A 22,001-nucleotide genomic window follows, 5' to 3' on the forward strand; every position below is an offset into this window, starting at 1 on the left:
TCCATAGAGCCTTTTTCTGATTTTTCTGGACAGATTACAATGAATAGAAGGAGGGTAGAGTGAGATTTGCTAGTTGGCCAAATTGGAAGAGTGCTCATGTTTTAGATTCTAAAGAGTGGGTCTCTGCTAACACTGTTGGCCTCTGAGGCACTGACTTTTCTGTCTAAAAAAAGTAAAACAGTCAACTATGATAGTGCTGGTCCATGCTTTCTGACATAAAGCTCTTTCAGCTATGGGAGTAAGGGCAAATTTGTGGGTATTTAAAGCTCTAGGCCCTCCTTGCACCTCTAAACCCCAAATTACGCAACAGTTGGCTTTCCCAGAATTTATCATTTCCCATTAAAGCGCTAGAGCTTTAATTCTACATTAAACATGGTGCTTTACAATTTTTTGACCTTTTACTGAAGTGTAAAATACATACCAAAAAAGAACAGAAATCAAAATTGAAAGGCTCAATACATTTGCACAAAATGTACACACCCACATAACCAGCACCCAGATTAACTAGAACGATGTTAGCAGCCCAGGAGCCCTCCTGGGGCAGGGCTTTCACTCTGATACAAAACTAAGTCCCAGCAAGCATCCTGGGCCTAAAAAGCATTAGTATCAAACGTGCTACTTGGGAATAAAAGACAACATACTGCTTCTCTATTTTTTCAAGCAGAGCACAGTCCTCATCCCTCCGAGCACTGAGGAAGAGCCTCTCTAAATCACAGGAATGAGCCCAGTGAATAGGCCTAATGACAGTGAATGGAAAATTAACTAATCAGAAGCGTGTTTAACACAATCCTACTGTCACCTGCAAAGAACGGTCTCCTTTTCCCCTTCTCCACTTCAAAATCATCCATATCGTTGGTAAAACCAAATATCCACTCAGTAAAGTATAAACAAACAGCAAGGAAAGAGGGGAGTGGAAACATAATGAAGAATATAAAGCCACTTGCCTCTCTGCAATCCACTTGCTTCTCCTACTTTAATGGATTTACAATGATAGTCTATAATCAAGGGGCAGTGATAGACTTAATTATAAGAAGCTCTAAGTGACCTCAAGCAAATCACATGTTGCCTTCTCCTGGGTACAAACTTTGTTAAGGCTAATACTCCCAGTCAGAAAACCTCTTATCTCAGAGACAAAAGGATTCCTGCGGCAATGAGCACCAGCTGCCGGCACACAGTAAATGGGCTCTCTACAACCCATTACATCCAGAAAAGGCTTTCTCCGTTCTGCGCCACTCAAGGCTGCATTCTGTGCCTGACTCTTCTTTTTTATTTTTTTAAAGCCACTTACAAATATCCACAGAAACTAGGGACTAAGTTTTCCTTTGAAAGAAACCCAGAAGCAAAGGATAAATGAAAAACATTTTTCATTTTTCTTTTTTCATAAAGGGAATAATCAGGCTAAAAGAACAATCCTGGGCAAAAAGGTCTGTGACCTTCGTTGGCGCTACGACCTTAAGTATATGAATCTTCTTCCGACACAAAGAATGTAGCTAATTGTTAAGCTCTGGATTAGGTCTTTACAGGAAGTTTGCAACCCTTTCCCTCCAGGGCTAGAATCCAGTCTGGAAGTTGGGGGTGAGGAGTGGCATCCAAATGACAGCTGGGAAGTTCTCTGGCCGCATAACTCTCCAGATAGATCAATAATTTTCTGATGGATTTAATTGTATTTCAATCTCAAAAAAATTGTTAGCTTCAAAATTGATATCTGAGTCTAGATTCCAAAGGAAATTGTTAATATCTCATGCATATGGTGACTACCCAAGAATCATTCTCTAAGGTTACTAGGCCTTGATGTAGGTGGGCTTTCAGAGCAGATACTTGTCTTTGATGAACCTGGAGAAAAGAGGCTGAGAAATGTACCTTTGCCTATCAAGAACAGAGGAAGATCTTTTTTATTTTTAAAAACAATAATACAATTCTGCAATAAGGTAAGTCGGTGGCCATAGTAGGAAAAAATTCTTCCTTGGCCAGAGATCAACTGGGAGTTCTCATAGACCTCTGTTCCCTTAACGCCATGTCATGCTCCCAAACCGGCAGATTAATGATGCTTCCACAAAATTACTTTTTTCCCTCCCAAACCCTACCTCTGACCCATTGCTGCAAGTCATTTAACTGCGAAAGGCCTTGACCTCCTTTCTTTGTCTCTCTGATTCAAGTGTGTCTGTTTCCTTGGGGCTACCAAGCGCAGTTGGGCGGCTGGCCGGAGCAGAAGGGAGCATCAGCCAACCCCTGAACAATGGGCCCCTTTCTCGGCCTGTCACATGAACAGCGTTGTATTACAGCCATTGTCCCTCCAAGCAGAGATGGAAAGGCACGGGTTCTCACAGACCAGCTATTCTCTGACCTACTCTAACCAAGTCACTAAAATATTAAAAAAGAGAGAAAAAAAGAAAACTCGTACCTTCTGAACGGAGCAGGTGAGCCCTAACTAGGACATCCATGGACCACCTGCATCAGAATGCCCTGTCAGAAACACTCACCCCTGGACCCCACCGCACCCCGACTGGATCTGAATCACTAGAGGGGAGTCAGTATCCGCCGGTGATTCTCAGGCCCCTGAAGTTTGAAAACAGGCTAAACGGAGGCCTCAAACACCTGTATCCTCACTGATGGACTGATTTTGCACGCCTCTCTGTTCAAGGAATGTACAGGAGATGGGGGAGTTCTGAAAAGGCAAATACTTTATACCATGGTAATGAAATCTTACTGTGGGGGGAAACACCTGGGAAGAAGATAGGTGAGAAAGATGAGGGCACCAAGGAATGTGGGGAATGAGACGAGAAATTAAATAATAATAACAGTGGGGTCAGCAATGGGCATAAAGAGAAAGGTGCGGAGAGAGGAGACTGTTGAAGCAACATAGCAGAGGCTGGAGCCTTCAGAAAAGGATGGATGGTGAGAATTTCCTTCAGAAGTGAAAGTTCCAGTGGTGGGACGGACAGATGGCTCTTGAAAAAAAACAAGCATGTTTAATATTCCGTTTTCAGAGGTGAACTTCCTCCATAATCCAAAGCCGTGAAAGTCAGCCACTCAGAGCCACAGGTTTGGTGATATTTGAGGAAGTAAAGGAGATGTGAAGTGATATCCACGGTGGGTGGACCACTTCATACTAAAAGAGACAGTGCAGCGGTATGGCAAGATCATCTCTAAATTAAACTTCTTAAGAGAAAATAGGAATTCAGAGCTAGATGATGCTCATACAAACAGGAGCCGTCTCCACTGTCACATCCAAGAAGCCCCAGAATGGTGGAAAGAAATAACTGTTTTCTCATTTCACAACTTTGCATGGAATTGGGGCTCAGTTTCTCACTCGATCCTCCATAGGGTGCCCCAACCCACATCTGGTGTATATAATAAAAAAGTAGCAATATGCAAAATGAGGGGCTCCTTTAATGCCCGTGGAGCTGTGGGAACAGGCAGAGTCCAGTCCTATAGCCCCAACCGTAGCTGTCATAAAATAATTCTCACACGTTAACTCATCCCTCCCGTGGCACAGTTTAACAGCTATTGCTTGAAGGTCTGCGAATTCCTACAGACACATGTCTGATTAGCTCACTCCCCTGTCTGAGATACACCCATCTACTCAAATCCTCTCTCCTTCAAGACCCCACACTGCCAGGAGACCCCCAAGCACACAGAGCCCTTGCTCTAGAATGAGCTCTCTCAGAGCAGCTCTCTGAACTGCCCACTTGGTCCTTATTACATCTTGCCTCACACAGGCAGGTGTACTGTATTGTTTTTATTTTTTTTTTAAGGCAGGTATGGCGGTAATACCACATACTATTTATCCCTATGCCCTGTCAACCTAACAAATAACTGAGGGAGCAAAAATAAAACTCAAACAAATTACTTTTTGAAAGAACACAAAAGAACGTGTTCTCTTCAATTCCTTGTCCAAAAAATAAATAAAGTACCCTTCTGAAGATATCAAGGAAGGTAGATTTTTAAAATTTTTCATTTTGATTGTAGAAATAATCTCTTGGGTCCAAAACAAAGATTTCAAATTTCTATTTTGCTCCATGAGGAACAAGTTAAATTTGTGTGTTTTTATTTTCAATTTGCCATCAAACATTATTTTTTAAAAAGATGAATACAATTCTTTACCAGAAAGCATTTAAAAGATCTATTATGGGAATGATCACCTGTGGTGAGGTTCTAGAACTGACCAAATCTGTGCAGCAAATCCAGGTCAGCCAGGATGTTCATGACAAGGCACTTAGTCACTCTCCCAGATGGGGACTCCTTGCTCCCAAAGATAAGATGTTTTTAACAGATGCTAATATCCTTCACATGCGCCTACTATCAAGATGAGGCTTTCCACACTGAAATACTGTCTTCTTTCTCTTAGGAGGGAAGAAGGGTATAATTTATTGCCCTCTGAGTAGGAAATTGAGGTGGCTGAAATGCTTTACGTAGTTTCTTTATCTAGGACTATAAATCACTGGAAATGAAACAATAGAGGAAATCATTAGAAATGAACATCGATAATAACAGGATATATTATCACATTCACACTTTCCAGACTGGCTAATGGTGCAGAGTATGCATTATCAAATAACACCCATGTGGTGTCTTTCAGTTTTAGAAATAAAGTTGTATAAAGTAAAATAACACTGGCTTGTATCTTATTTTTATTTTCATCCTTGTAGTATGAGAACTCCTCTTATTAACTGCTATAAGTTAATCCTCTGCAATAACTAAAAAGAGAACGATCACAGTGAAAAAGTATTATTAAATTGGGAAGAAAAAAGAGACATAAGAAACACAAAATCTTGGGAAATTCAGATAGAGAATGAATGAATGAATAAAGAAACAAACAAACAAAGGCATTAGGAGACTAAATAAACTCACAAAAGTATAGCCAGATGCAAGCTTAAATTAAGGTTTAAAAAGTTCATTTTGGAAACAATTGAAAATGAAGACAAATCAACAGACCCCAATGAATCTTAGTTAGCTCTTAAAACTATGATACCGTAATTTTTAGAATGAAATGCTGGATATACATCCTTGAAAAATTGGGATCACAGGCAGTTAAATGCTTTGTTTGAAGTCAAAACAATCTGGTCATTTGTACTTCATCCATTAATGCTGTTACCTTCCTGCCCTATTATGTCATTGGAACTCTCATGCATCAGCCAATCAATGAACTTTTTGACATTATTTATTTTATGGTAGAGCTGCCTATGATCTAAAAGTTCCATTTTTGCAGGCTTACCATCTCTGTCATTACCCTGTGATTTTTTTGTTTATTTGTTCAAATGTTATTGTACATTATTATAAAAAATGAGTGGGAAATGGGAAAAATTTTAAACTAAAAAATTTATAGTAATTACAAGAAGTGTTGTCTCATAAACTTAATATAAATTAGACAAGGATAGAAGTTATTAGTCATGCCAAAAATGGCAAATCTCTAGTCAGAATCGGACACTTATTGAATTTGAACAGGTCAAGTGTTGTTAAGTAAGGAAATAACCAAAATTATAATAAGTTTAAAGAAAGAAAAATTAAGGAAAGGAGTAAAACTGAATGCTTATCTAAATGGCAAGATATAATTAGAAATTTTATAATATACTTGGCCATCTAGGGCCAGCATTCCTTATAACATGTAGGCTTTTACACAATCAATCTTTGGACCAATTTTTAGAAACGCATTCTGTACTAAAGTAGGAAAAACAGCATTGAACAAGATACCATGTTTTCCATCAAATACAAAAACAAATAGAAAGGTATTTATAAACTGAAAAGCGCAGGGTGAAAGTTGTTTATTTTTACTGGCATTGTCGTTTCCATTTCGGTTCCCTGACACTGTCATTCACAACCCAAACCACCCTAATTATATGAGAAACTCAGGTCTTGTGTCCTAGTGCTGCCATAGTGTTGAATGCATAACATTAATTCGGTGGCATCTGGTGTTTCATAAGTCTTCTTGGGATATTCTATCTTGTTCTTTTTCCACTCTAGATTACTGATGTTGTAGGCCACGTCTAGCCAAATTGTAAATTCTTGACTGTCTTCTCCACAGCCCATAGCCCGTACATGGTGACTGCCCCAAGCACTTGGCATGCTAAGACAATGTTAAAGAGCGTCCGTTCATTCTTTCTTCCCTTACTTTTTTGGACATTTATCTTGTACCTACTATGTGCCAGTCACTTGGAAAAAGCCTTTGAATAATAAATGATAATCTCACCAATCAGTTGGAGGAATCCCCAGATAACAAACACAGTTGATTCAATGTGATGGAGAACATTAAAACTACCTGCAAAGTAGAATAGGAATTACAGGAGATATCACCAAGTTTATGCGAGAGAATTAGGAAAGGTCCTGAAGGATAAATAGGTAGTAAATATTTGATTAGACTGAAAAAAAGGAGCAAAGACATTTCTGGCACAGGGAACAGCATACACAGCTAGGTCAGGGAGGAGCAAAAAGCAGACAACATATTCTCTAAGGAACAGATCAGTGGGGCTTAGATGCTTGGGGAACAGGGAAGCAGAGAAACAACCCAGAGAAGACTGTGCAGACCTGGCGTGTGTATCATGTTAGAGAGGTTAGGCTGTGTGCTATGAGCAAGTGTTTCTCCAACTGGGATTTGAGTCACCGCCACTAAATTCACTAGGGGATCTGAGAGGATCTGCTAAGTACAGATTTGTGGCCCTTGTATCCGGGATACAGCTCTGGAATCCGCATTTCCACTAAGCACCTGGGTGACTCTGAGGCTCACCTTCCAGGGAGCTGCCACAGATTCTAAACAAGGGAATGATGTGATCATATTTGTATTTTAGAAATATACCATTAGACCAAGGAGACAATCATGAGAAAGGTGTATCCATCGCTGCCTGTGACTTGGGTTTCTATTACAATCATCCGGGGAACTTGTGTAAAACTGCAGACTTCACACTTTGCCCAAGACTTACTGCATCTGAGTCAAAGCAGAGGGGGCTAGGATTTGTATTAGGTTGAATGATATGAAATTGCCATTTTATATAGGTCAAAATGGTCAAATTTTGGCAATTTCTCACAATTCAATCCAATATTTTTAACAAGCCCCCTCCTTGCTTCTGATATACATCAAAGTCTGAGACTGGCTGATGAAATACAAGCTGAATGAAATACTTTTCCTTTTGTTATTAATTATTAGTATCACCACTCACTTTGATTGACATGCAAAAATGGAAGTGACATATTTATGTACCCAAAACAAATGTTTTTTAAAAATGAGGTTTAATAACAACCACCAAGGAAGCAAGTCTGCTAATTCAAAGATTTTAGAGCAAGAAGGAACACTAGATTATTCAGCTTTTTCCTCATCTCCCCACACAAGTTTACATCTGATGGAGTTAATGGGAGACTGAATATTTTTGTCACTTCCTCAACAATACATACTTTTTATTTTAACAGGTAATGAAAGAAATGTAGCTCAAAAGCATTTGGGATTTAATTTACAGGTGCTAGTATTACACGAAGCCCTAAAATACCTGAAATGGGGTGTGTGGGGAGCTAAAGTAAATGCCCATGCATAGCCACCTTTAAAATAAAGCCAATGAACTTAAATAACATAGAGCCTAGAGCGGTGCTGGAAAGGTACTAAGTGCTTAATAAGTAATTATTGAATAAAAAATAGGTTAAAGGAGATACATCAATGTAAGGAGTTCTAAGGCAGTGTGTTTATGCATGGTTAATTAAGTGTAGATTTTCCACCTGCTAGCCTGACCCCATAACCCTGTGGTCCCCAATCATGACCCCTCCTCTCCAAATCCCAGCCCTGCCACATGCACTTTCTTTCCTCTGTAGGAACCCCAACAGAAAGTAATGCGAAGACCATGTCTGAGCTAAGTTTGACAATACATTATGCCCTGGGTGGGAGTAAAGCCCACAGGAGTGTGGCCTTCAAAGGCCATCCAAAGAGAAATAATAGCTAACACTTACTGATGGCTAATAAAGGCTATAGTATCCTAATACAGAAATAGTTATCAATATTAGCTTGAAAATAATAACAGTTAATACTTGCTTTTTATGAGTATCTGCCAAGATTGTTAGCACACCTTGTGCATTAAATCATTTAATCCTTTTAACAACCCTCTGGTGTAAGCACTGTTATTATCATTCTGATTTTATAGATGAGAATAGAGAGGCTAAGTAACACCCAAAATCATACACCTGGAAAGTGGAGAGTTGAGAGATGACTCCAGGCTACCTAGTTCCGAGTCCAGCGTCCCGAGTCCCAGAACTTACCATCTACTCAACTCTCTGACCTCAGAGCAGCAAAGCAAAAAGGACCCTGCAAGCTGACCTCTTGCAGCCATCACGTCAGGAAGATGGCATTTCTGGTGACTGTGACCTGGTTCCAGTCTTTTCATCCACAAGGAATGAAGTCCCTTTAGTTGAGGTGACCCTACACAAAGTGAGGCCCAGGATACAAAGGAGAAAGGCAATGAGAACCAAGAAGGAATGTCATTCTCCTCTGTCTTGGGAACAGCATGGATAGCACTACCTAAGGACTTTTGGACTAATCAAATCTCTCACCTCAACTTTCCACTAAAGAATGTGCGTCCTTGTGTAAGAATATTTTCTAAAGAAGCATCAAAGATATGATTATACTTCACTTGCTCAGTGGGATCATTCTTACTTCCAGAAAGGAAAAAAAAAAAAAAGGACAAAATATTTCCCTAAACCAGGGGTAAAAGTCTTAGATCAAAGGAATATAAAAGACCAACATAAGATGGACCTTTCTATGGCAACTGTGCTTGAAAAATCTCCTCCCACCCCAACATCCCTTAAGGAGCCAGGCATGCATACTAGGAAGAGACCCCTCTGGTCTAAGTCACCCCGCCTCTGATCCCGACACCCCTGCAGGATGCTGAGAACGCAAGAAGAGGGACTGTCGTCTATCTGCACTGTCTGAATATCAAGTACTGGAGGGGGAAAAAAAAAGTTTAGAAAACTAGTCAAGATCCCAGAGAAGTAAAGCTGATCTCAAAGGAAGGTCCCTGCTGAAACTAATTTCCATTCCCGGTCTGATTGCCCCAAACTTCTCTACACCCAGTTAGGACACCTGTCGTCAAAGAACAGACAAGGCAATACAAGGGCAGAAGTTATGCAAAATAAAATGCGTAATGGGGATGTCTCCCCATGAAAAATACTCTAAGAAGCTCCTACAATCCCCAAGTAACAAGACCAATGCAAAAAATAACAATAATCCCTTGAGATGTAAACAATCCAGACTGAGCCAATCTCGCCCCACCTCAAACCTCACTGGGGTACCCTGGTGAAGGAAAATGTGCCCCCCGCCCCTTGCCCGTAAGAAACTATCCAGCGTTCGGCCAAGGTCCAGAGGCTGCCAGAATTGAGTTTACCCAAAGCTTACCCAGATCCCGAGATCCTGAGATTCGCAGCGCAACTCTTTTCCCCTGGTTTTCACCGAACGCCGGCCGAGAAACAAAATCTGCCCCAAAAAGAGCTCTTGGCCTCCAAGCAGCTTCCCCGAAGAGAGTGCTACTTAGGGAGTCTTAGTTCAGCTTCAAAGGTGGAGGCGCTGGAAAGGAGGCCGGTGTCAGCGCCTTTCCAGACCCGCAGTTTTGCGCTCGGGAGAAAGTACTCGTTGCAAACTTGAGTAAGGTTTTCCCCGTTTGGCCCGAGATGCTGGAGGAGGTGGGGAGTAACCCGAGCCGGTGCCGGGGTGCGAGCAGTTGCCGCTGCTGCAGCTGCTGTCGCCGGGGCAGTGACCGCTGGAGGGGGGCGTCGCTTGGCGCCGCGCACAGTCCCTACTGCAGCCAGCTGGATCCGCCGGCCCAGCTCCTGCGCCCCGAACGCAGGTCGCCCCTGCTCTGAGCTGTTTGCACCGTCGGAGAGTGACCCGCCAATAGTCCGGTCACGAAGTTGGCAAACCTTGGGGGTCACCGCATTGGGTGGCAGAAAGAGTGCCGGTCTGCGTCCGGACCCACGAGCGCCCCCGGGTCAAACCTCGGGAGGTGTTCTAGACCCTCTATAGGAGGATTTGGGGGACTGGGGACAGCAGGAGTGGAAGGCACGCCCCAAGCAGTGCCAGGAAGGGAGTGCAAATGTGCGGCAAAGGGATGGCGACCTAGCGGTACCAGAGCGTGCGAAGTAGCAGCGAAGTGGTCGGGAAGATGAAGCGAGGAGCTGGGGGGATGGGTAGGTCTGATGGAGCCTGCTTTACAGAGGAGGGGCGGAGAGAACTCCCGGGACCCTCCAGAAGTACAAGGCCTCTGGCGGAGATTTCTTGGGGAATGGCTCCCTCTGCCGACTGGCCAACGAGGTCCCGGGAGACCCAATCGTGGAAAGTTAAAACCACGAAAAGTCCCCATCTGTGGATTGGGCAGGAGGTGAATTCTGAAATCTGCTTCCCTGTCTACCGTCTTTTCCTTACTAAAGAATTTTTCTGCTTCTGGACGACCCAAGCAAATGCAAACTTCTAATTGCTAGGAAGTTCGTTCTTATGTTTGGCTGAATCCCGCCCCCCCCACCCCCAAAAAAACACTTGTGTTCCAAACCCACGCCAAATGATCCTCTCCTACCAGGTTTCTTTTCCTTACATTAATATGATATTTTTCTTTATGGAGACCTCAAACGCATATGCGTCTCTAGTAACTTCACCTAGCAAACAGTCCAAGCTGAAAATTATGCTTGAATGGAATGAACATAACGTGTGTTTGAAGTCTCACCATTCTCCTTGGTCAGCTGGAAACAAACAGGGGAAGACCGATTTTTGCTTGTTTACCAGGCATCGTTACCTCTTCTGTTAACAGTACCTACATTTTTCTTTGGGGGACCAACCCTGCCGTACCTACTGAAGCCTGGATGGGGTGGTCGGTTAGGGTCACTCAGCTTTTCCCTGTCCAGGTCTTAAACTAGTCCCCTCAGACCTTCTCTGCCAGGAATCTGAACTTTGATCAGAGTGGCCCAAGAACAGATAAATCTAGAGCTGATTGATCCATATGACAGTGTTCTAGAAATTGACCATTAGCTTATGTGTCACTCAATCCCCAAAGATACCATCTTTACGCTTTATGAAATCTGGTTGCTCTACTTTCCTTTAATTTTTTAAATCAGCTTTGAGGTATAACTTACATTTAATGTATTGTAGTCATATTGAGTGTACAGTTGGGTTAGTTTTGAACAACATATACACCCAGGTAACCACTACCACAATCAAGATAATGAACAATTTCATCACCTCAGAAAGTTCCCCACCTTGTCCCATCTCTGGCCCACTGGGCTGCTTTCTGTAGCTATAGATTCGATTTGTCTTTTCTAAAGTTTCTAGAATGGAATCATTTAGTGTGTATTCTTTTGTATCCAGCTTTCTTCACTTAACATGATGTGTTTGAGATTCACCAGTGTTGTAGTTGCATAAGCAGTTTGTTTCTTCTTATTGAGGAGAATCTTCCCATTGTATGGATAATGAACTTCTTAATTTGCAAATTCACCAAATGTTGATAGACATAGATAGGAGTTGTTTCCAATTTAGGTTCATTATAAATAAAGCTTCTAGGGACATGTTTGTAAAAGTCCTTTTGTGGACAAATGTTGTTATTTCTCTTATTTCGTAAGCATGGGATTACCGGTTTATATAGTACATGTGTGTGTAGCTATATAATAGAGATCAACTGTTTCTTAAAGTGAATACATAACTCAACATTCCCACCAGCAATGTATGAGAGTTGCTTCATATTTTCATCAATACTTAATATTCTGTGCCTTTTAATTTTATCCATTCCACTGGGTATCTCATTATAGTTTTAATTTGCATTTCCCTAATGACTAATGGTGAACATCGAAGACATTTACCACCTTTTTATGTGTTTGCATGCCATTTGTTCTCTGGTGAAGTGCCCAAATTTTCTTGCCCAATTTTCAATAAAGTCATTTGCATTCTTATCGTTTGTTCATAGGAGTTCTTTACATGTTTTGAATACCAGATGTTTGTCAGAAATGTGTACAGGAAATACACCTTTTGGTTTGTCTGCTGCCTATCAGTATTTTAATGTGTTTCAAGCAGCAGAAGTTTTATTTTTAATGAAGTCTAATTTATTAATTTTTTCTTTTATGGTGGTTGTTTTTATATTTTATCCAAGAAACCTTTGGGATAAAATATATCCCAATGAAGTCTAATTTATTAATTTTTTCTTTTATGGTGGTTGTTTTTATATTTTGTCCAAGAAACCTTGGGATAAAATATATCCCAAGGTCATGGAGATTTTCTCTTATGGCTGCAAACAGAATTTTGTAGTTTTAACTGTTGTGTTTAAGTCTGTGATTCATTTGGAGTTAATTTTTGTATCTAGTCTGAGGTAAGAGCAGAAGTTCATTATTTTTCACATATATTTCCAGTTGTTTCAGTACAATTTGTTGATAAAATTATCTTTTCCCTCTTGATAACCTTGCCACTTTTACTGAAAATCTTTTGGCCATGTGAGAATGGGTCTATTCCGGAAGTTGCTGTCTTTTCATTTGACCTGGGCATCCATTTCTACTCTTATGCCTATACCATGCAGTCTGGATTACTCCCTAAGTTTTAATACCTGTCTCTCTGGTGCTGCACTGCACTGTGCTCCAGGGAGTCCCTCCAAATCAGAAATCCAGAGTGATTCTAGGGGTCACCTTATTTGCCTCCTTTGCTCAGGGATCACAATCCTCTTGACCAATGTCTAAAAAGAATTGTTTCACATATTTTGTCCAAGTTTTGGTTGCTTAGGGCAGGAGCATAAGTCTAGTTCAGTTACTCTGTGATGACCACAAGAGGAAGTTGTTTTCCTTTGATTATTTAGAGGCTCCTTTTTGAACAAATTCTTTCACATTTTTGTTATGTTTTGATTTCTATTTATTGAGTTGGATAGACATGGTTTTTGTTGCTCTCATTCCAAAGAACTTTGGACAATGAACATGTAGCACCAAAATGAACACATGAAGCATTTCAGATAAAGCCTGAACAACCTGGATTAGAATGAGACTTTTAATACCTTTTATTCTGAATACTATAAGCATTATTCATATAATGTGAAAGGAAATGGGCTTTTTTGTTTTTGGTAAGTACACTATTCTGTTAACATAGAATTTATAATCTACCAATACTCCAAGTATTTTTCATATTTGCTCTTAGGCCTGACTTTTAAAAATATTATTTATACAATTAGCTGGGATTTTCATAGTAATCTTTTTTCTTTTATAAATAATTATGTTTATTTATAAAAGACCCCCTTCTTCCAAACAGCATCAACAAAAAGTTAGTCAATCATGGCAGTTTTAATATACCATAACTATTTTTAAGTTGGTCATATAATTTATTTATTTTTCATATATACTTTTAATATATATTTTATTGATTATGCTATTACAGTTGTCCCATCTTATTTTTCCCCTTTATTCCCCTCCACCCTGCACTGCCCCTCTTCCCAGCATTCCCCCCAACCTTAGTTCATGTCCATGGGTCATACATATAAGTTCTTTGGCTTCTCCATTCCGTAAACTATTCTTAACCTCCCCCTGCCTATTTTGTACCTACCATTTATGCTGCTTATTCCCTGTACCTTTTCCCCCATTCTTCCCCTTCCCCCACCCCTCTTATCTCCGTTTCTATGATTCTTGTTTCTGTTCTATTTGTTTTCTTAGTTTGTTTTTGTTTTAGGTTCAGTTGTTGATAGTTGCAAGCTTGTTTTCATTTTACTCTTCATAGTTTTTGATCTTCTTTCTTTTAGATAAGTCCCTTTAACATTTCATGTAATAAGGGCTTGGTGATGATGAACTCCTTTAACTTTACCTTATCTGGGAAGTACTTTATCTGCCCTTCTATTTTAAAAGAAAGTTTTGCTGGATAGAGTAATTTTGGAGGTAGGTCCTTATCTTTCAAGACTTTGAATACTTCTTTCCAGCCCCTTCTTGCCTGTAAGGTTTCTTTTGAGAAATTTAATCTTATGGGAACTCTGTTATAGGTAACTGTCTCCTTTTCTCTTGCTACTTTCAAGATTCTCTCCTTATCTTTAATCTTGGGTAATGTAATGAGGTGCCTTAGTGTGTGCTTCTTTAGGCCCAACTTCTTTGGGATCCTCTGAGCTTCCTGGATCTCCTGGAAGTCTTTTTTTTTTTTTTTTTGGTCAGATTTGGGAAGTTCTCCTTCATTACTTTTTCAAATAAGTTTTCAATTTCTTGCTCTTCCTCTTCTCCTTCTGGCACCTCTATGATTTGCATGTTGGAAAGTTTAAAGTTGTCCCAGAGGTTCCTAAGACTCTCCTCATTTTTTAGAATTCTTGTTTCTTTATTCTGTTCTGGTTAAATGTTTATCTCTTCCTTCTGCTCCCAATTGTTGATTTGAGTCCTGGTTTCCTCCCCTTTACTGTTTGTTTCCTGTATCTTTTTCTTTATTTCACTTTGCGTAGCCTTTACTTTTCCCTCCATTTTGCGACCATACTCAACCAATTCAGAGCATCCAGGTTACCAGTGTTTTGAACTGTGCATCTGATAGATTGGCTATCTGTTCTTCACTTAGTTCTATTTTTGGAGTTTTGATCGGTTCTTTCATTTGGGCCATATTTCTTTGTCTCAGAGCGCATGTTACTTTGGTAGGGGTGGAGCCTGAGGTATTTGCCAGGGCTGGGCAACCTAGGCTGCTGTGTTGTGACACTGTGGGGGAGGGGGGTCCGAGAGGGAACAATGCTGTTTCCTTGGCTCTCTGCCTGCTTTCAGTCACTTCCACCACTGCACACAAGCACATTGGGCCCTTCTGGAGCTGATTCCCAGGTAGGTGGGTTTGTATACATTCTAGGACCCCATGGGTCTCTCCAACAGACTCTCCTGTGAGGCTGGGAGTTTCTCATACCACTGCAACCCCCACAGGTTTTTACCACCAGAGGTTTTGAGGCTTTCTTTTCCCGTGCTAGAACCCTGGGTTGCACAGTCTGTCTCACTCCCCGGCTGCTCCTCTGGTTTATCTGCATGCAAATGTCAGACCACCCGGTCTGCCAGCTGCCACCTCACCCACCTGGTCCACCAACCAGTGCCTTGCCACATGTCCTCTCTGCCCTGGCTGCTCATCTCCACCCCCTCTACCAATCTGGATGAATTTTCTTCTTTAATTCCTTGGTTGTCGAACTTCCATTCAATTCAATTTTCTGGCAGTTTTGGTTATTTTTTTGTTTTTAAATTTGTTGTTGTCCTTCTTGTAGTTGTGCGAGGAAGCAAAGTGTATCTACCTAAGCCTCTATGTTGGCCGAAAGTCTATCATTGGGATTTTCATAGTAATCTTACAGGGCTATTCACTTAACCCCATGAAATGCCATTTTTCTATGTGCAGTCCATTTTAGACTTGTTGAGACCTGATGGAGCTAATTCTGTCCTAGCATATTAGTCAGCTCAAAATCAAAGTATGTAAAATTTGACCAACAAGCCACAATCCTTTTGAATAAATACATTTTAAATGTGTGGAAGCAGATAAAAGGCAAAGGCATATTCTAACGAAGACTTTATTTGCTATCTATACATATTCACCTCCTGCAATGAGGTCATTCAACCACTTTTAAATATAACTCTATAACATTCAACCCACTTTCTTTATCTGAACCACAGGATTTCATGGGATTTTTTTCTAATTACATTATAAATCCAGAAATAGTCTCATACTTACCTATCTGGTAGTATTTCCAATAAAGGAAGTCAAGCCAGCCCAGCAGTTCTATCTCTTGGCAAACAAGATTGGCTTCTTATACCCATGGCTCCCTCCCTCCTTGTAGTGCTCTCAATCATGCTTTCAACCAATGGTTTAAAAGCTTGCAGAGTTCTAATAATAGACTAGAGCTCATAGAATTGACCTCCCATGGCTTACGGGAAGGCCTCCCGATGGAATCAGTGACACAGTCAGCAGGTGCAACATCCCCTTTGATATGTTTCAAACATTGGCTGCCATTTTCTTTTCCTCTGGCTGCCCCTCAGTCATGCAGCTCACAACCCAGTACCCTGGATGATGCAACAGAAAAGTGGCTCTCTGGCGGCATCCAGCACAGCTCAGGACTCCAGGTGCTCACCGCCATGCTCTTGCTTTCCTCAGTGAGGAATCACAGGTAGAAAAGGGCTGCCTTGGCTGTTGAGCTGTGCCACCTAGATGGAGGAGTAACACGCATTAAGTTAAACTGTTTCTCTAACTTTTTCCAGTGCATCCAATTGGAGCTTTTCACTCCATGGATGTGCTGGAACTTCGCCACTAGACTCCTGGACTTCCCAAAGGCTTTCTCATCTGTGAGTGATTGTCCAAGTCAGTGTTCTTCAGGGACTCTTGGACCTCGCTCAGAGGGACTATATTGGTTCATGGGGCCGCTTTAGGGTCCAAAGCTGTGACCAAGGTATTTATGGCTATTACTTAACTCAAGGGTGGGAGAGACTCCTCCTGGATCCCTTGGCCATGTGGGGCCAGATCCCAAAGCTCCGACAAAGCAACTTTTTTCCATGGATTGATGCCGAATTACTATTGTTAGAAAGGGAGGATATGACAAAGGATGTTTTATTGGACCATCTTGCTTATGTCACTCTCCTTGAATTTATTTTACTGAAACAATAATTTACCATAGTAAGAAGTACATTTTTTCATCATGACCAAATTCATATCTTCATATGTATATAATTGGAACAAGTTTCATGAAACAATACACTAATGTGTCATATTCTCTGATATTTCCTGTCCTAGTGCTTCTCAAACTTTAATGTGCATGTTAAAAAGCTAGGGATTTTGTTAATATGTGATTCAGTATCTGGGGTGGGGTCGGGGGGAACCTACATTTTAACAAATTCCTAAGTGGATGTTTCTGTCTCTCAAACTGGATCTTGAGTCGCTAAGTTCTCTTCTATTTCATCTTATTTAAGTGCTAAATTACTTTTATGACTTTTGAATGTGTCTGGACCATCAGTATGTAAAAGCACTACTGGTATATTTCCTGGAGTAAAACTATGCTTGGAGAAGCTCTTGAACCCACAACATTTCTATCTAGGATATTCTTATAAAAGACTACCTGAGAAAGTGTTCAGTAGGAAACAGGTTTCACCTTCCACATGCCAAGACCAAAACATGATAGAAGCGAAGAGATTGATATCTTCCTGACATTGCTTTTAAAATTATAACATCTGACTCAATAAATAAATCTATTCCAGTTTGGAATAAATAAATCTAAGCACTCTGTATATTAAGGACTCTCATAACTGTGTGGAAAAAAAAGTTGCAGAAGACAACCGAAAGTAACCATGGCAATGATGTGAGTACCAGAGAGGAAAAAACAAAACAAAAATCATTTTCTGTGGCGTGATCTCCTTTTGTCTCAAGTATCAATGCTTACTGTGTCCATTAAGCCTTTTGTTTTCAAGTAACAGAAGTCAACACTGACTAACTTAATAAAAACAAAAGTGGGGGAGAGGGGCTATTGAGGGACTCCACAAAGAAATGGGAAGCTGTGGGACCAACAGCTGAAAGGAAGAAAGTAGAGGCTTGGGAGGGAGCAATCAAAGCTGAGGAGTTGGCAGAAACAGCCTTGTCTCGCTGTTCCCACTGAGATTAATGAACTTGAACCATTTCTTTCCTTAGTCTTCATAGCATGCTCTCAAGATCAAAGTCACAGAGCATCCATTGGGCTGAACTTCCGTTTTGTGTTCCCCCTTGCTGGTCTTGGGACAACAAGAAGCATTTGATCCCTTCAAACTTCCCTATGGGATCAGGTGCCTGATATACCACCCCGCTAAGAGCGTAGAAAAGTGGTATGTGACACAGAGTATGTTCAATGCTTTCGAATCTTGCTCTGAACTGCAGTGGAAAAATGAGGCAGTAATTATTAACGGATGTAAGATCAAAGGATGGTTTTGTGAGGTGGAAAGAATTACTATGTTGTTGTATCTTATTGGTAATGACCCAGTAGACAGCAAGTGTGGGTGGAAGAGTAGCCAATTGTCACTCTAACACTATTTCTGAGAGTTCCTGGCTATTTTAGCCACCATCCATTGCCAGAACTCTATCTGCAAAACTGAAATTCTATACCCATTAAACAATAACCCTCCGTCCCACTTTTCCCAGCCCCTGGCAAGCGCCATGGGGCCACTCTCTATAGGTGGAATTATACAATTTTTTTCCTTTTGTGATTCTTTTATTTCCCTTAGCCTAATGTCTTCAAGGTTTATCCACATTGTAGAATGTGTCAGAATTTCCTTCCTTTTCAAGACTGAGTAATACCACATTGCATGTATAGACCATATTTTGTTAACCATTCACCTGTGGATTGACACTGAGTTGCTTCCACCTTTCAGATCTTGTGAATAATGCTACTATGGACATGGGCTTACACATATCTCTTAGAGACTCTGCTTTCAGTTCTTTGGGATAAATACCCAAAAGTGGTCATTCTATTTCTAATTTTTCTAAGAACCATCATAGTTTTTTCTTTGTGACTGCACCATTTTACATTCCTACCAACAGTGCACATAGGTTCCAATTCCTTCACATCCTGCTGACATTTATTTTCCCTTTTCTTTTTTTTAAATAGTAGCCATCCTAATAGGTGTGAGGTAGTATCTCGCTGTAGTTTTGATTTGCATTTCCCTAAAGATTAGTGATGCTGAGCACCTTTTCAAATGCTGTCAGTCATTTGTACATCTTCTTTGGAGAAATGTCAAGTCCTTGACTCTGTTTAATTGTGCTGTTTTGTTGTTAAGTTGTAGGAGTTCCTATATATCTCCTGCTATCTTCTTGCTCACTGCGTTCCAAACACATTGGTCTCATTTTTTCAGACACACCAGGCCTGTTTCTTCCGTAGGGTCCTTGCTAGCCTCTCTGCTTGGAATGTGTGGCTCACTCCCTCATCTTTGATTTCTGACTCAAATGTGCCTTCTCAGTGCGCCTTCCTCTCAGCCTTGGTAACTTACCTCTGCTCCCCCAGCAAATCTAATCCTCTTTAAAAGCCTCTAACTTTTCCCTTTGTTAACATTGCTTTTCTCCTTCTAATATCCTCTACAAATTACATATTCATTATGTGTAATGTTTGATTTCTGTCTTCCCCCCACAAGAATAGCAGCTTTTCAAGGTCAGGCAGAGATCTTCGTCTGTCTTGTTTACTAATATGTTTCAAGCATCAAGTGATGTCTTTGTGCATCGTACTTTCTCAAAAACAGTGAATTATTTTAGAGAAAAGTTTTATAACTCAGTAGAGAATTTTATATTTTACACTTGGAAACTACCTTTTTTAGGTAGAAAATTAGTTTAAGAGCAGAGGCTTCCAAACATACATTTCTTTAATCCATTCAACGTTTGCCCAAATCACCCAGTCTTATCTCTCAGATTAGAATAATTGTCTCACTCTGCTATAAAAATAAAGAAAGGGAGGAGTAGATGCAGATAAAGAATTAATTAATCAAGCCATTAACTTTTCTGAAGACCCAAGGAATTTTTATCAGCCTGCTTTGCTATTTACCTAACATTACTCTCTAGAATATTAATATTATACCGAGATTTGCATACAGCTTTATATGGCCATGATGTATTCGCACAAGTCTTCACTTCAGCCAAGTGCCCTAGAAGTCTTTACTTTTTTTTCTTTTTCTTTTTCTTTTTTATTTTTTTAAATTTTATTTTAATTTATTTTTTCAAATACATTTGTCTCTGCCTCCCCCCCCCCACCACTTTCCCTTGCCCCCACCCTCCTTCCCTCCCTCAGCTCTTCCCCTTTGGTTTTGTCCATGAGTCCTTGCTGTATGTTCCTAGTCTTTTCTTATACTTCTTGTACATTAATTGACTTTGGAGCCTTCACATTCAGGAACGTAATTCACAATAAAACAACAGAAGACTGTTTTACTAAAATGCAGTGCTTTGCAGCCTTTTTCAAAATACACTAGATGATAGTCCCGTTTACCTGGCATACTAGGATAAACAAGGGGATTGGAGCCCTTGGCGGGGCTTCCCTGGTGACAACTGCCCTGCTCAGACACTCCCAGCCACTGCCCAGGCTGGTCGACCTCTGGTTGAGAAGCTCTGCTAGATTAGATGACATCATGAGAAGTTAACTCTTACCAACTGGTGGGTAAAACCAATCCTCTATGACAAACCTGATTCACAACTTCAAATTGCTTTCTTCAACAAATAGTCTAACAAACATTTTGTCCTACATAGTCTACCCTTAACGTTTCAGGTTGGCAATACTTTGAATTTTTAAAATAAACATTTGGCTATTGTAGGAAAACTTCTCACCCCTCTATTGGATTTGTCTGTGGATGTCCAGCTTTGAAAACCCTTCTATCTCTTCCTTACACTACAGAGGCTGGAAGGTGCAGAAGTGTGTCTCTCTGCTCCCCTAGCCAGCAGAGTTCCAGATGCATTTTTAGACTCCATCTTACAGATAAACTCTTGTGGTCCTTGAAAGGTAGTAGGGAAGGAGACCAAAATCATTTTTCTCCTTTCTTTGGCCACAGTAGAAGGCAAAGCACAGGCCTCATGAATGTGAGTGTCCAGGGGACTTCTGGTTTCCCTGCCAGTCCACCCACCTTGGAGCTATAAAGAACCAGGAGATGAACAGGAGTTTCCTACATGTTCCTGACTCTGTTGGACAGAGGCTCTCTAACTTGATGGTGCGCCTTAACGTGACTAGCGGTCTCCTGCCTTGCCTTCCTCAGCCTCTGTGGTGACCGTGTAAGCACCTGAGCCCTCGTGGTGAAGCCTCTACGTGTGTAATAAATGTTGGCCATCCTCTCTTTCAAATATATTGTAGTTCTTTAAAAGCATGCTGTGCAATATATTATCATATAGATTCAAATGAAGACGTAAGTTTGGTCTTATAGTGTGATTAAGATCTTTTCAACAGCAGAGAATTAAAGGTCTCTGTTTACTTCAGGAATCTTATAATCAGTACCAGTTGTTATAGTTATCTGGTTAGACCCATGATCCAGATAAAAAAAATATCTCACAAATAGTCCAGTCATTCTGCAGTCTATGTCTGCATCCTTAATATTTATACATACGGCTTAAGAGTTAGAATTTACATTTTCTGAAATAGCTGGCCCTGCACATTTATTTTTCTTTCAGACTGCTTATAGAGTGTGGTTAGGATTACTTAGATCAAGCCCAGAATAGTGAAATTTAATACTGGGACTTTTATTCCAACCAAGAAAGAGGGTCTCTTTTCCCATGGTATTGAGGATGGAAAGACTGAAGCCGGAGCTCCTGAGAGCCTGCCTGAGAGTGAATACAACACTGAGAAAGTAGAACTGGGACATGCAGAGTTCCTTCCACCTGGCCCCTGGACCCAACCATGCCTGCAGCAGACAGCTGAATGAAAAAGATCATGTCTACTTTGTAGTTTTACACGCCAATAAATTCCTTGTTTTTCCTAAGCTAATTTAAATTGTATATCCTTCTGCCTTTTGTATATGAAAGAGCGCTGCCAAACTGTAACAACCAACCAAAAGAGCATAGAATTTGGAATTAGACAAAGTAGATCCTAATGCATCTCTGATCCAGTTTCCACATCTGGGGATAATGATGCCTTCCTCTCAGGCCTCTCATGAGGACTAATGCACGTGAGAGACACTCTGAATATGCTGGCTTCATTTTTTAATTTCCCAGGGAGCTGTATGGATGTTATACCCTTGAGTGCTCACACGCTGTTTTCCTTTTCTATTGATCATTAAAAAGTTCTCCATTAATACCCATATGTGCCCTGGCTGGTGTGGCTCAGTGGGTTGAGTGCTGGCCTGCAAACCAAAAGTTTGCCAGTTCAATTCCCAGTCAGGGCACATGCCTAAGTTGCTGACCAGGTCCCCAGTAGGGGGTGTGTGAGAGGCAATCACACATTGATGTTTCTCTCCCTCTCTTTCTCCTTCCTTTGCCCTCTCCCTAAAAATAAGTAAAATCTTTTAAATAAAAAAATACCCATATGTAATATGAGGTCATCTGGACCTAAATTAAAAGTGGAGAGAGGTATTTCACTCAATTAGCTATGGAATGTTCCCAGTCTAATGTCATAAAAAAA

At 40.7% G+C, this 22,001-nt stretch overlaps 1 protein-coding gene across 1 annotated transcript in view; it reads right to left on the minus strand.

Annotated features, from left to right (window-relative positions):
- Positions 1–8,285, minus strand: part of MEGF10 (multiple EGF like domains 10) — a 166,181-nt gene extending 157,896 nt beyond the window's left edge. The window contains exon 1 of the mRNA XM_054589877.1: positions 8,233–8,285. Coding sequence (XP_054445852.1) covers positions 8,233–8,235 — 3 coding nt within the window. The 5' untranslated portion in view covers positions 8,236–8,285. The remainder of the gene's footprint in view (positions 1–8,232) is intronic.
- Between the last annotated feature and the right edge of the window lie 13,716 nt (positions 8,286–22,001).

The sequence above is a fragment of the Pteronotus mesoamericanus genome, unplaced genomic scaffold (assembly GCF_021234165.1).
Source record: "Pteronotus mesoamericanus isolate MK-2021 breed Mesoamerican mustached bat unplaced genomic scaffold, CSHL_Meso_final scaffold_167, whole genome shotgun sequence".
Classification (NCBI taxonomy): Eukaryota; Metazoa; Chordata; class Mammalia; order Chiroptera; family Mormoopidae; genus Pteronotus; species Pteronotus mesoamericanus.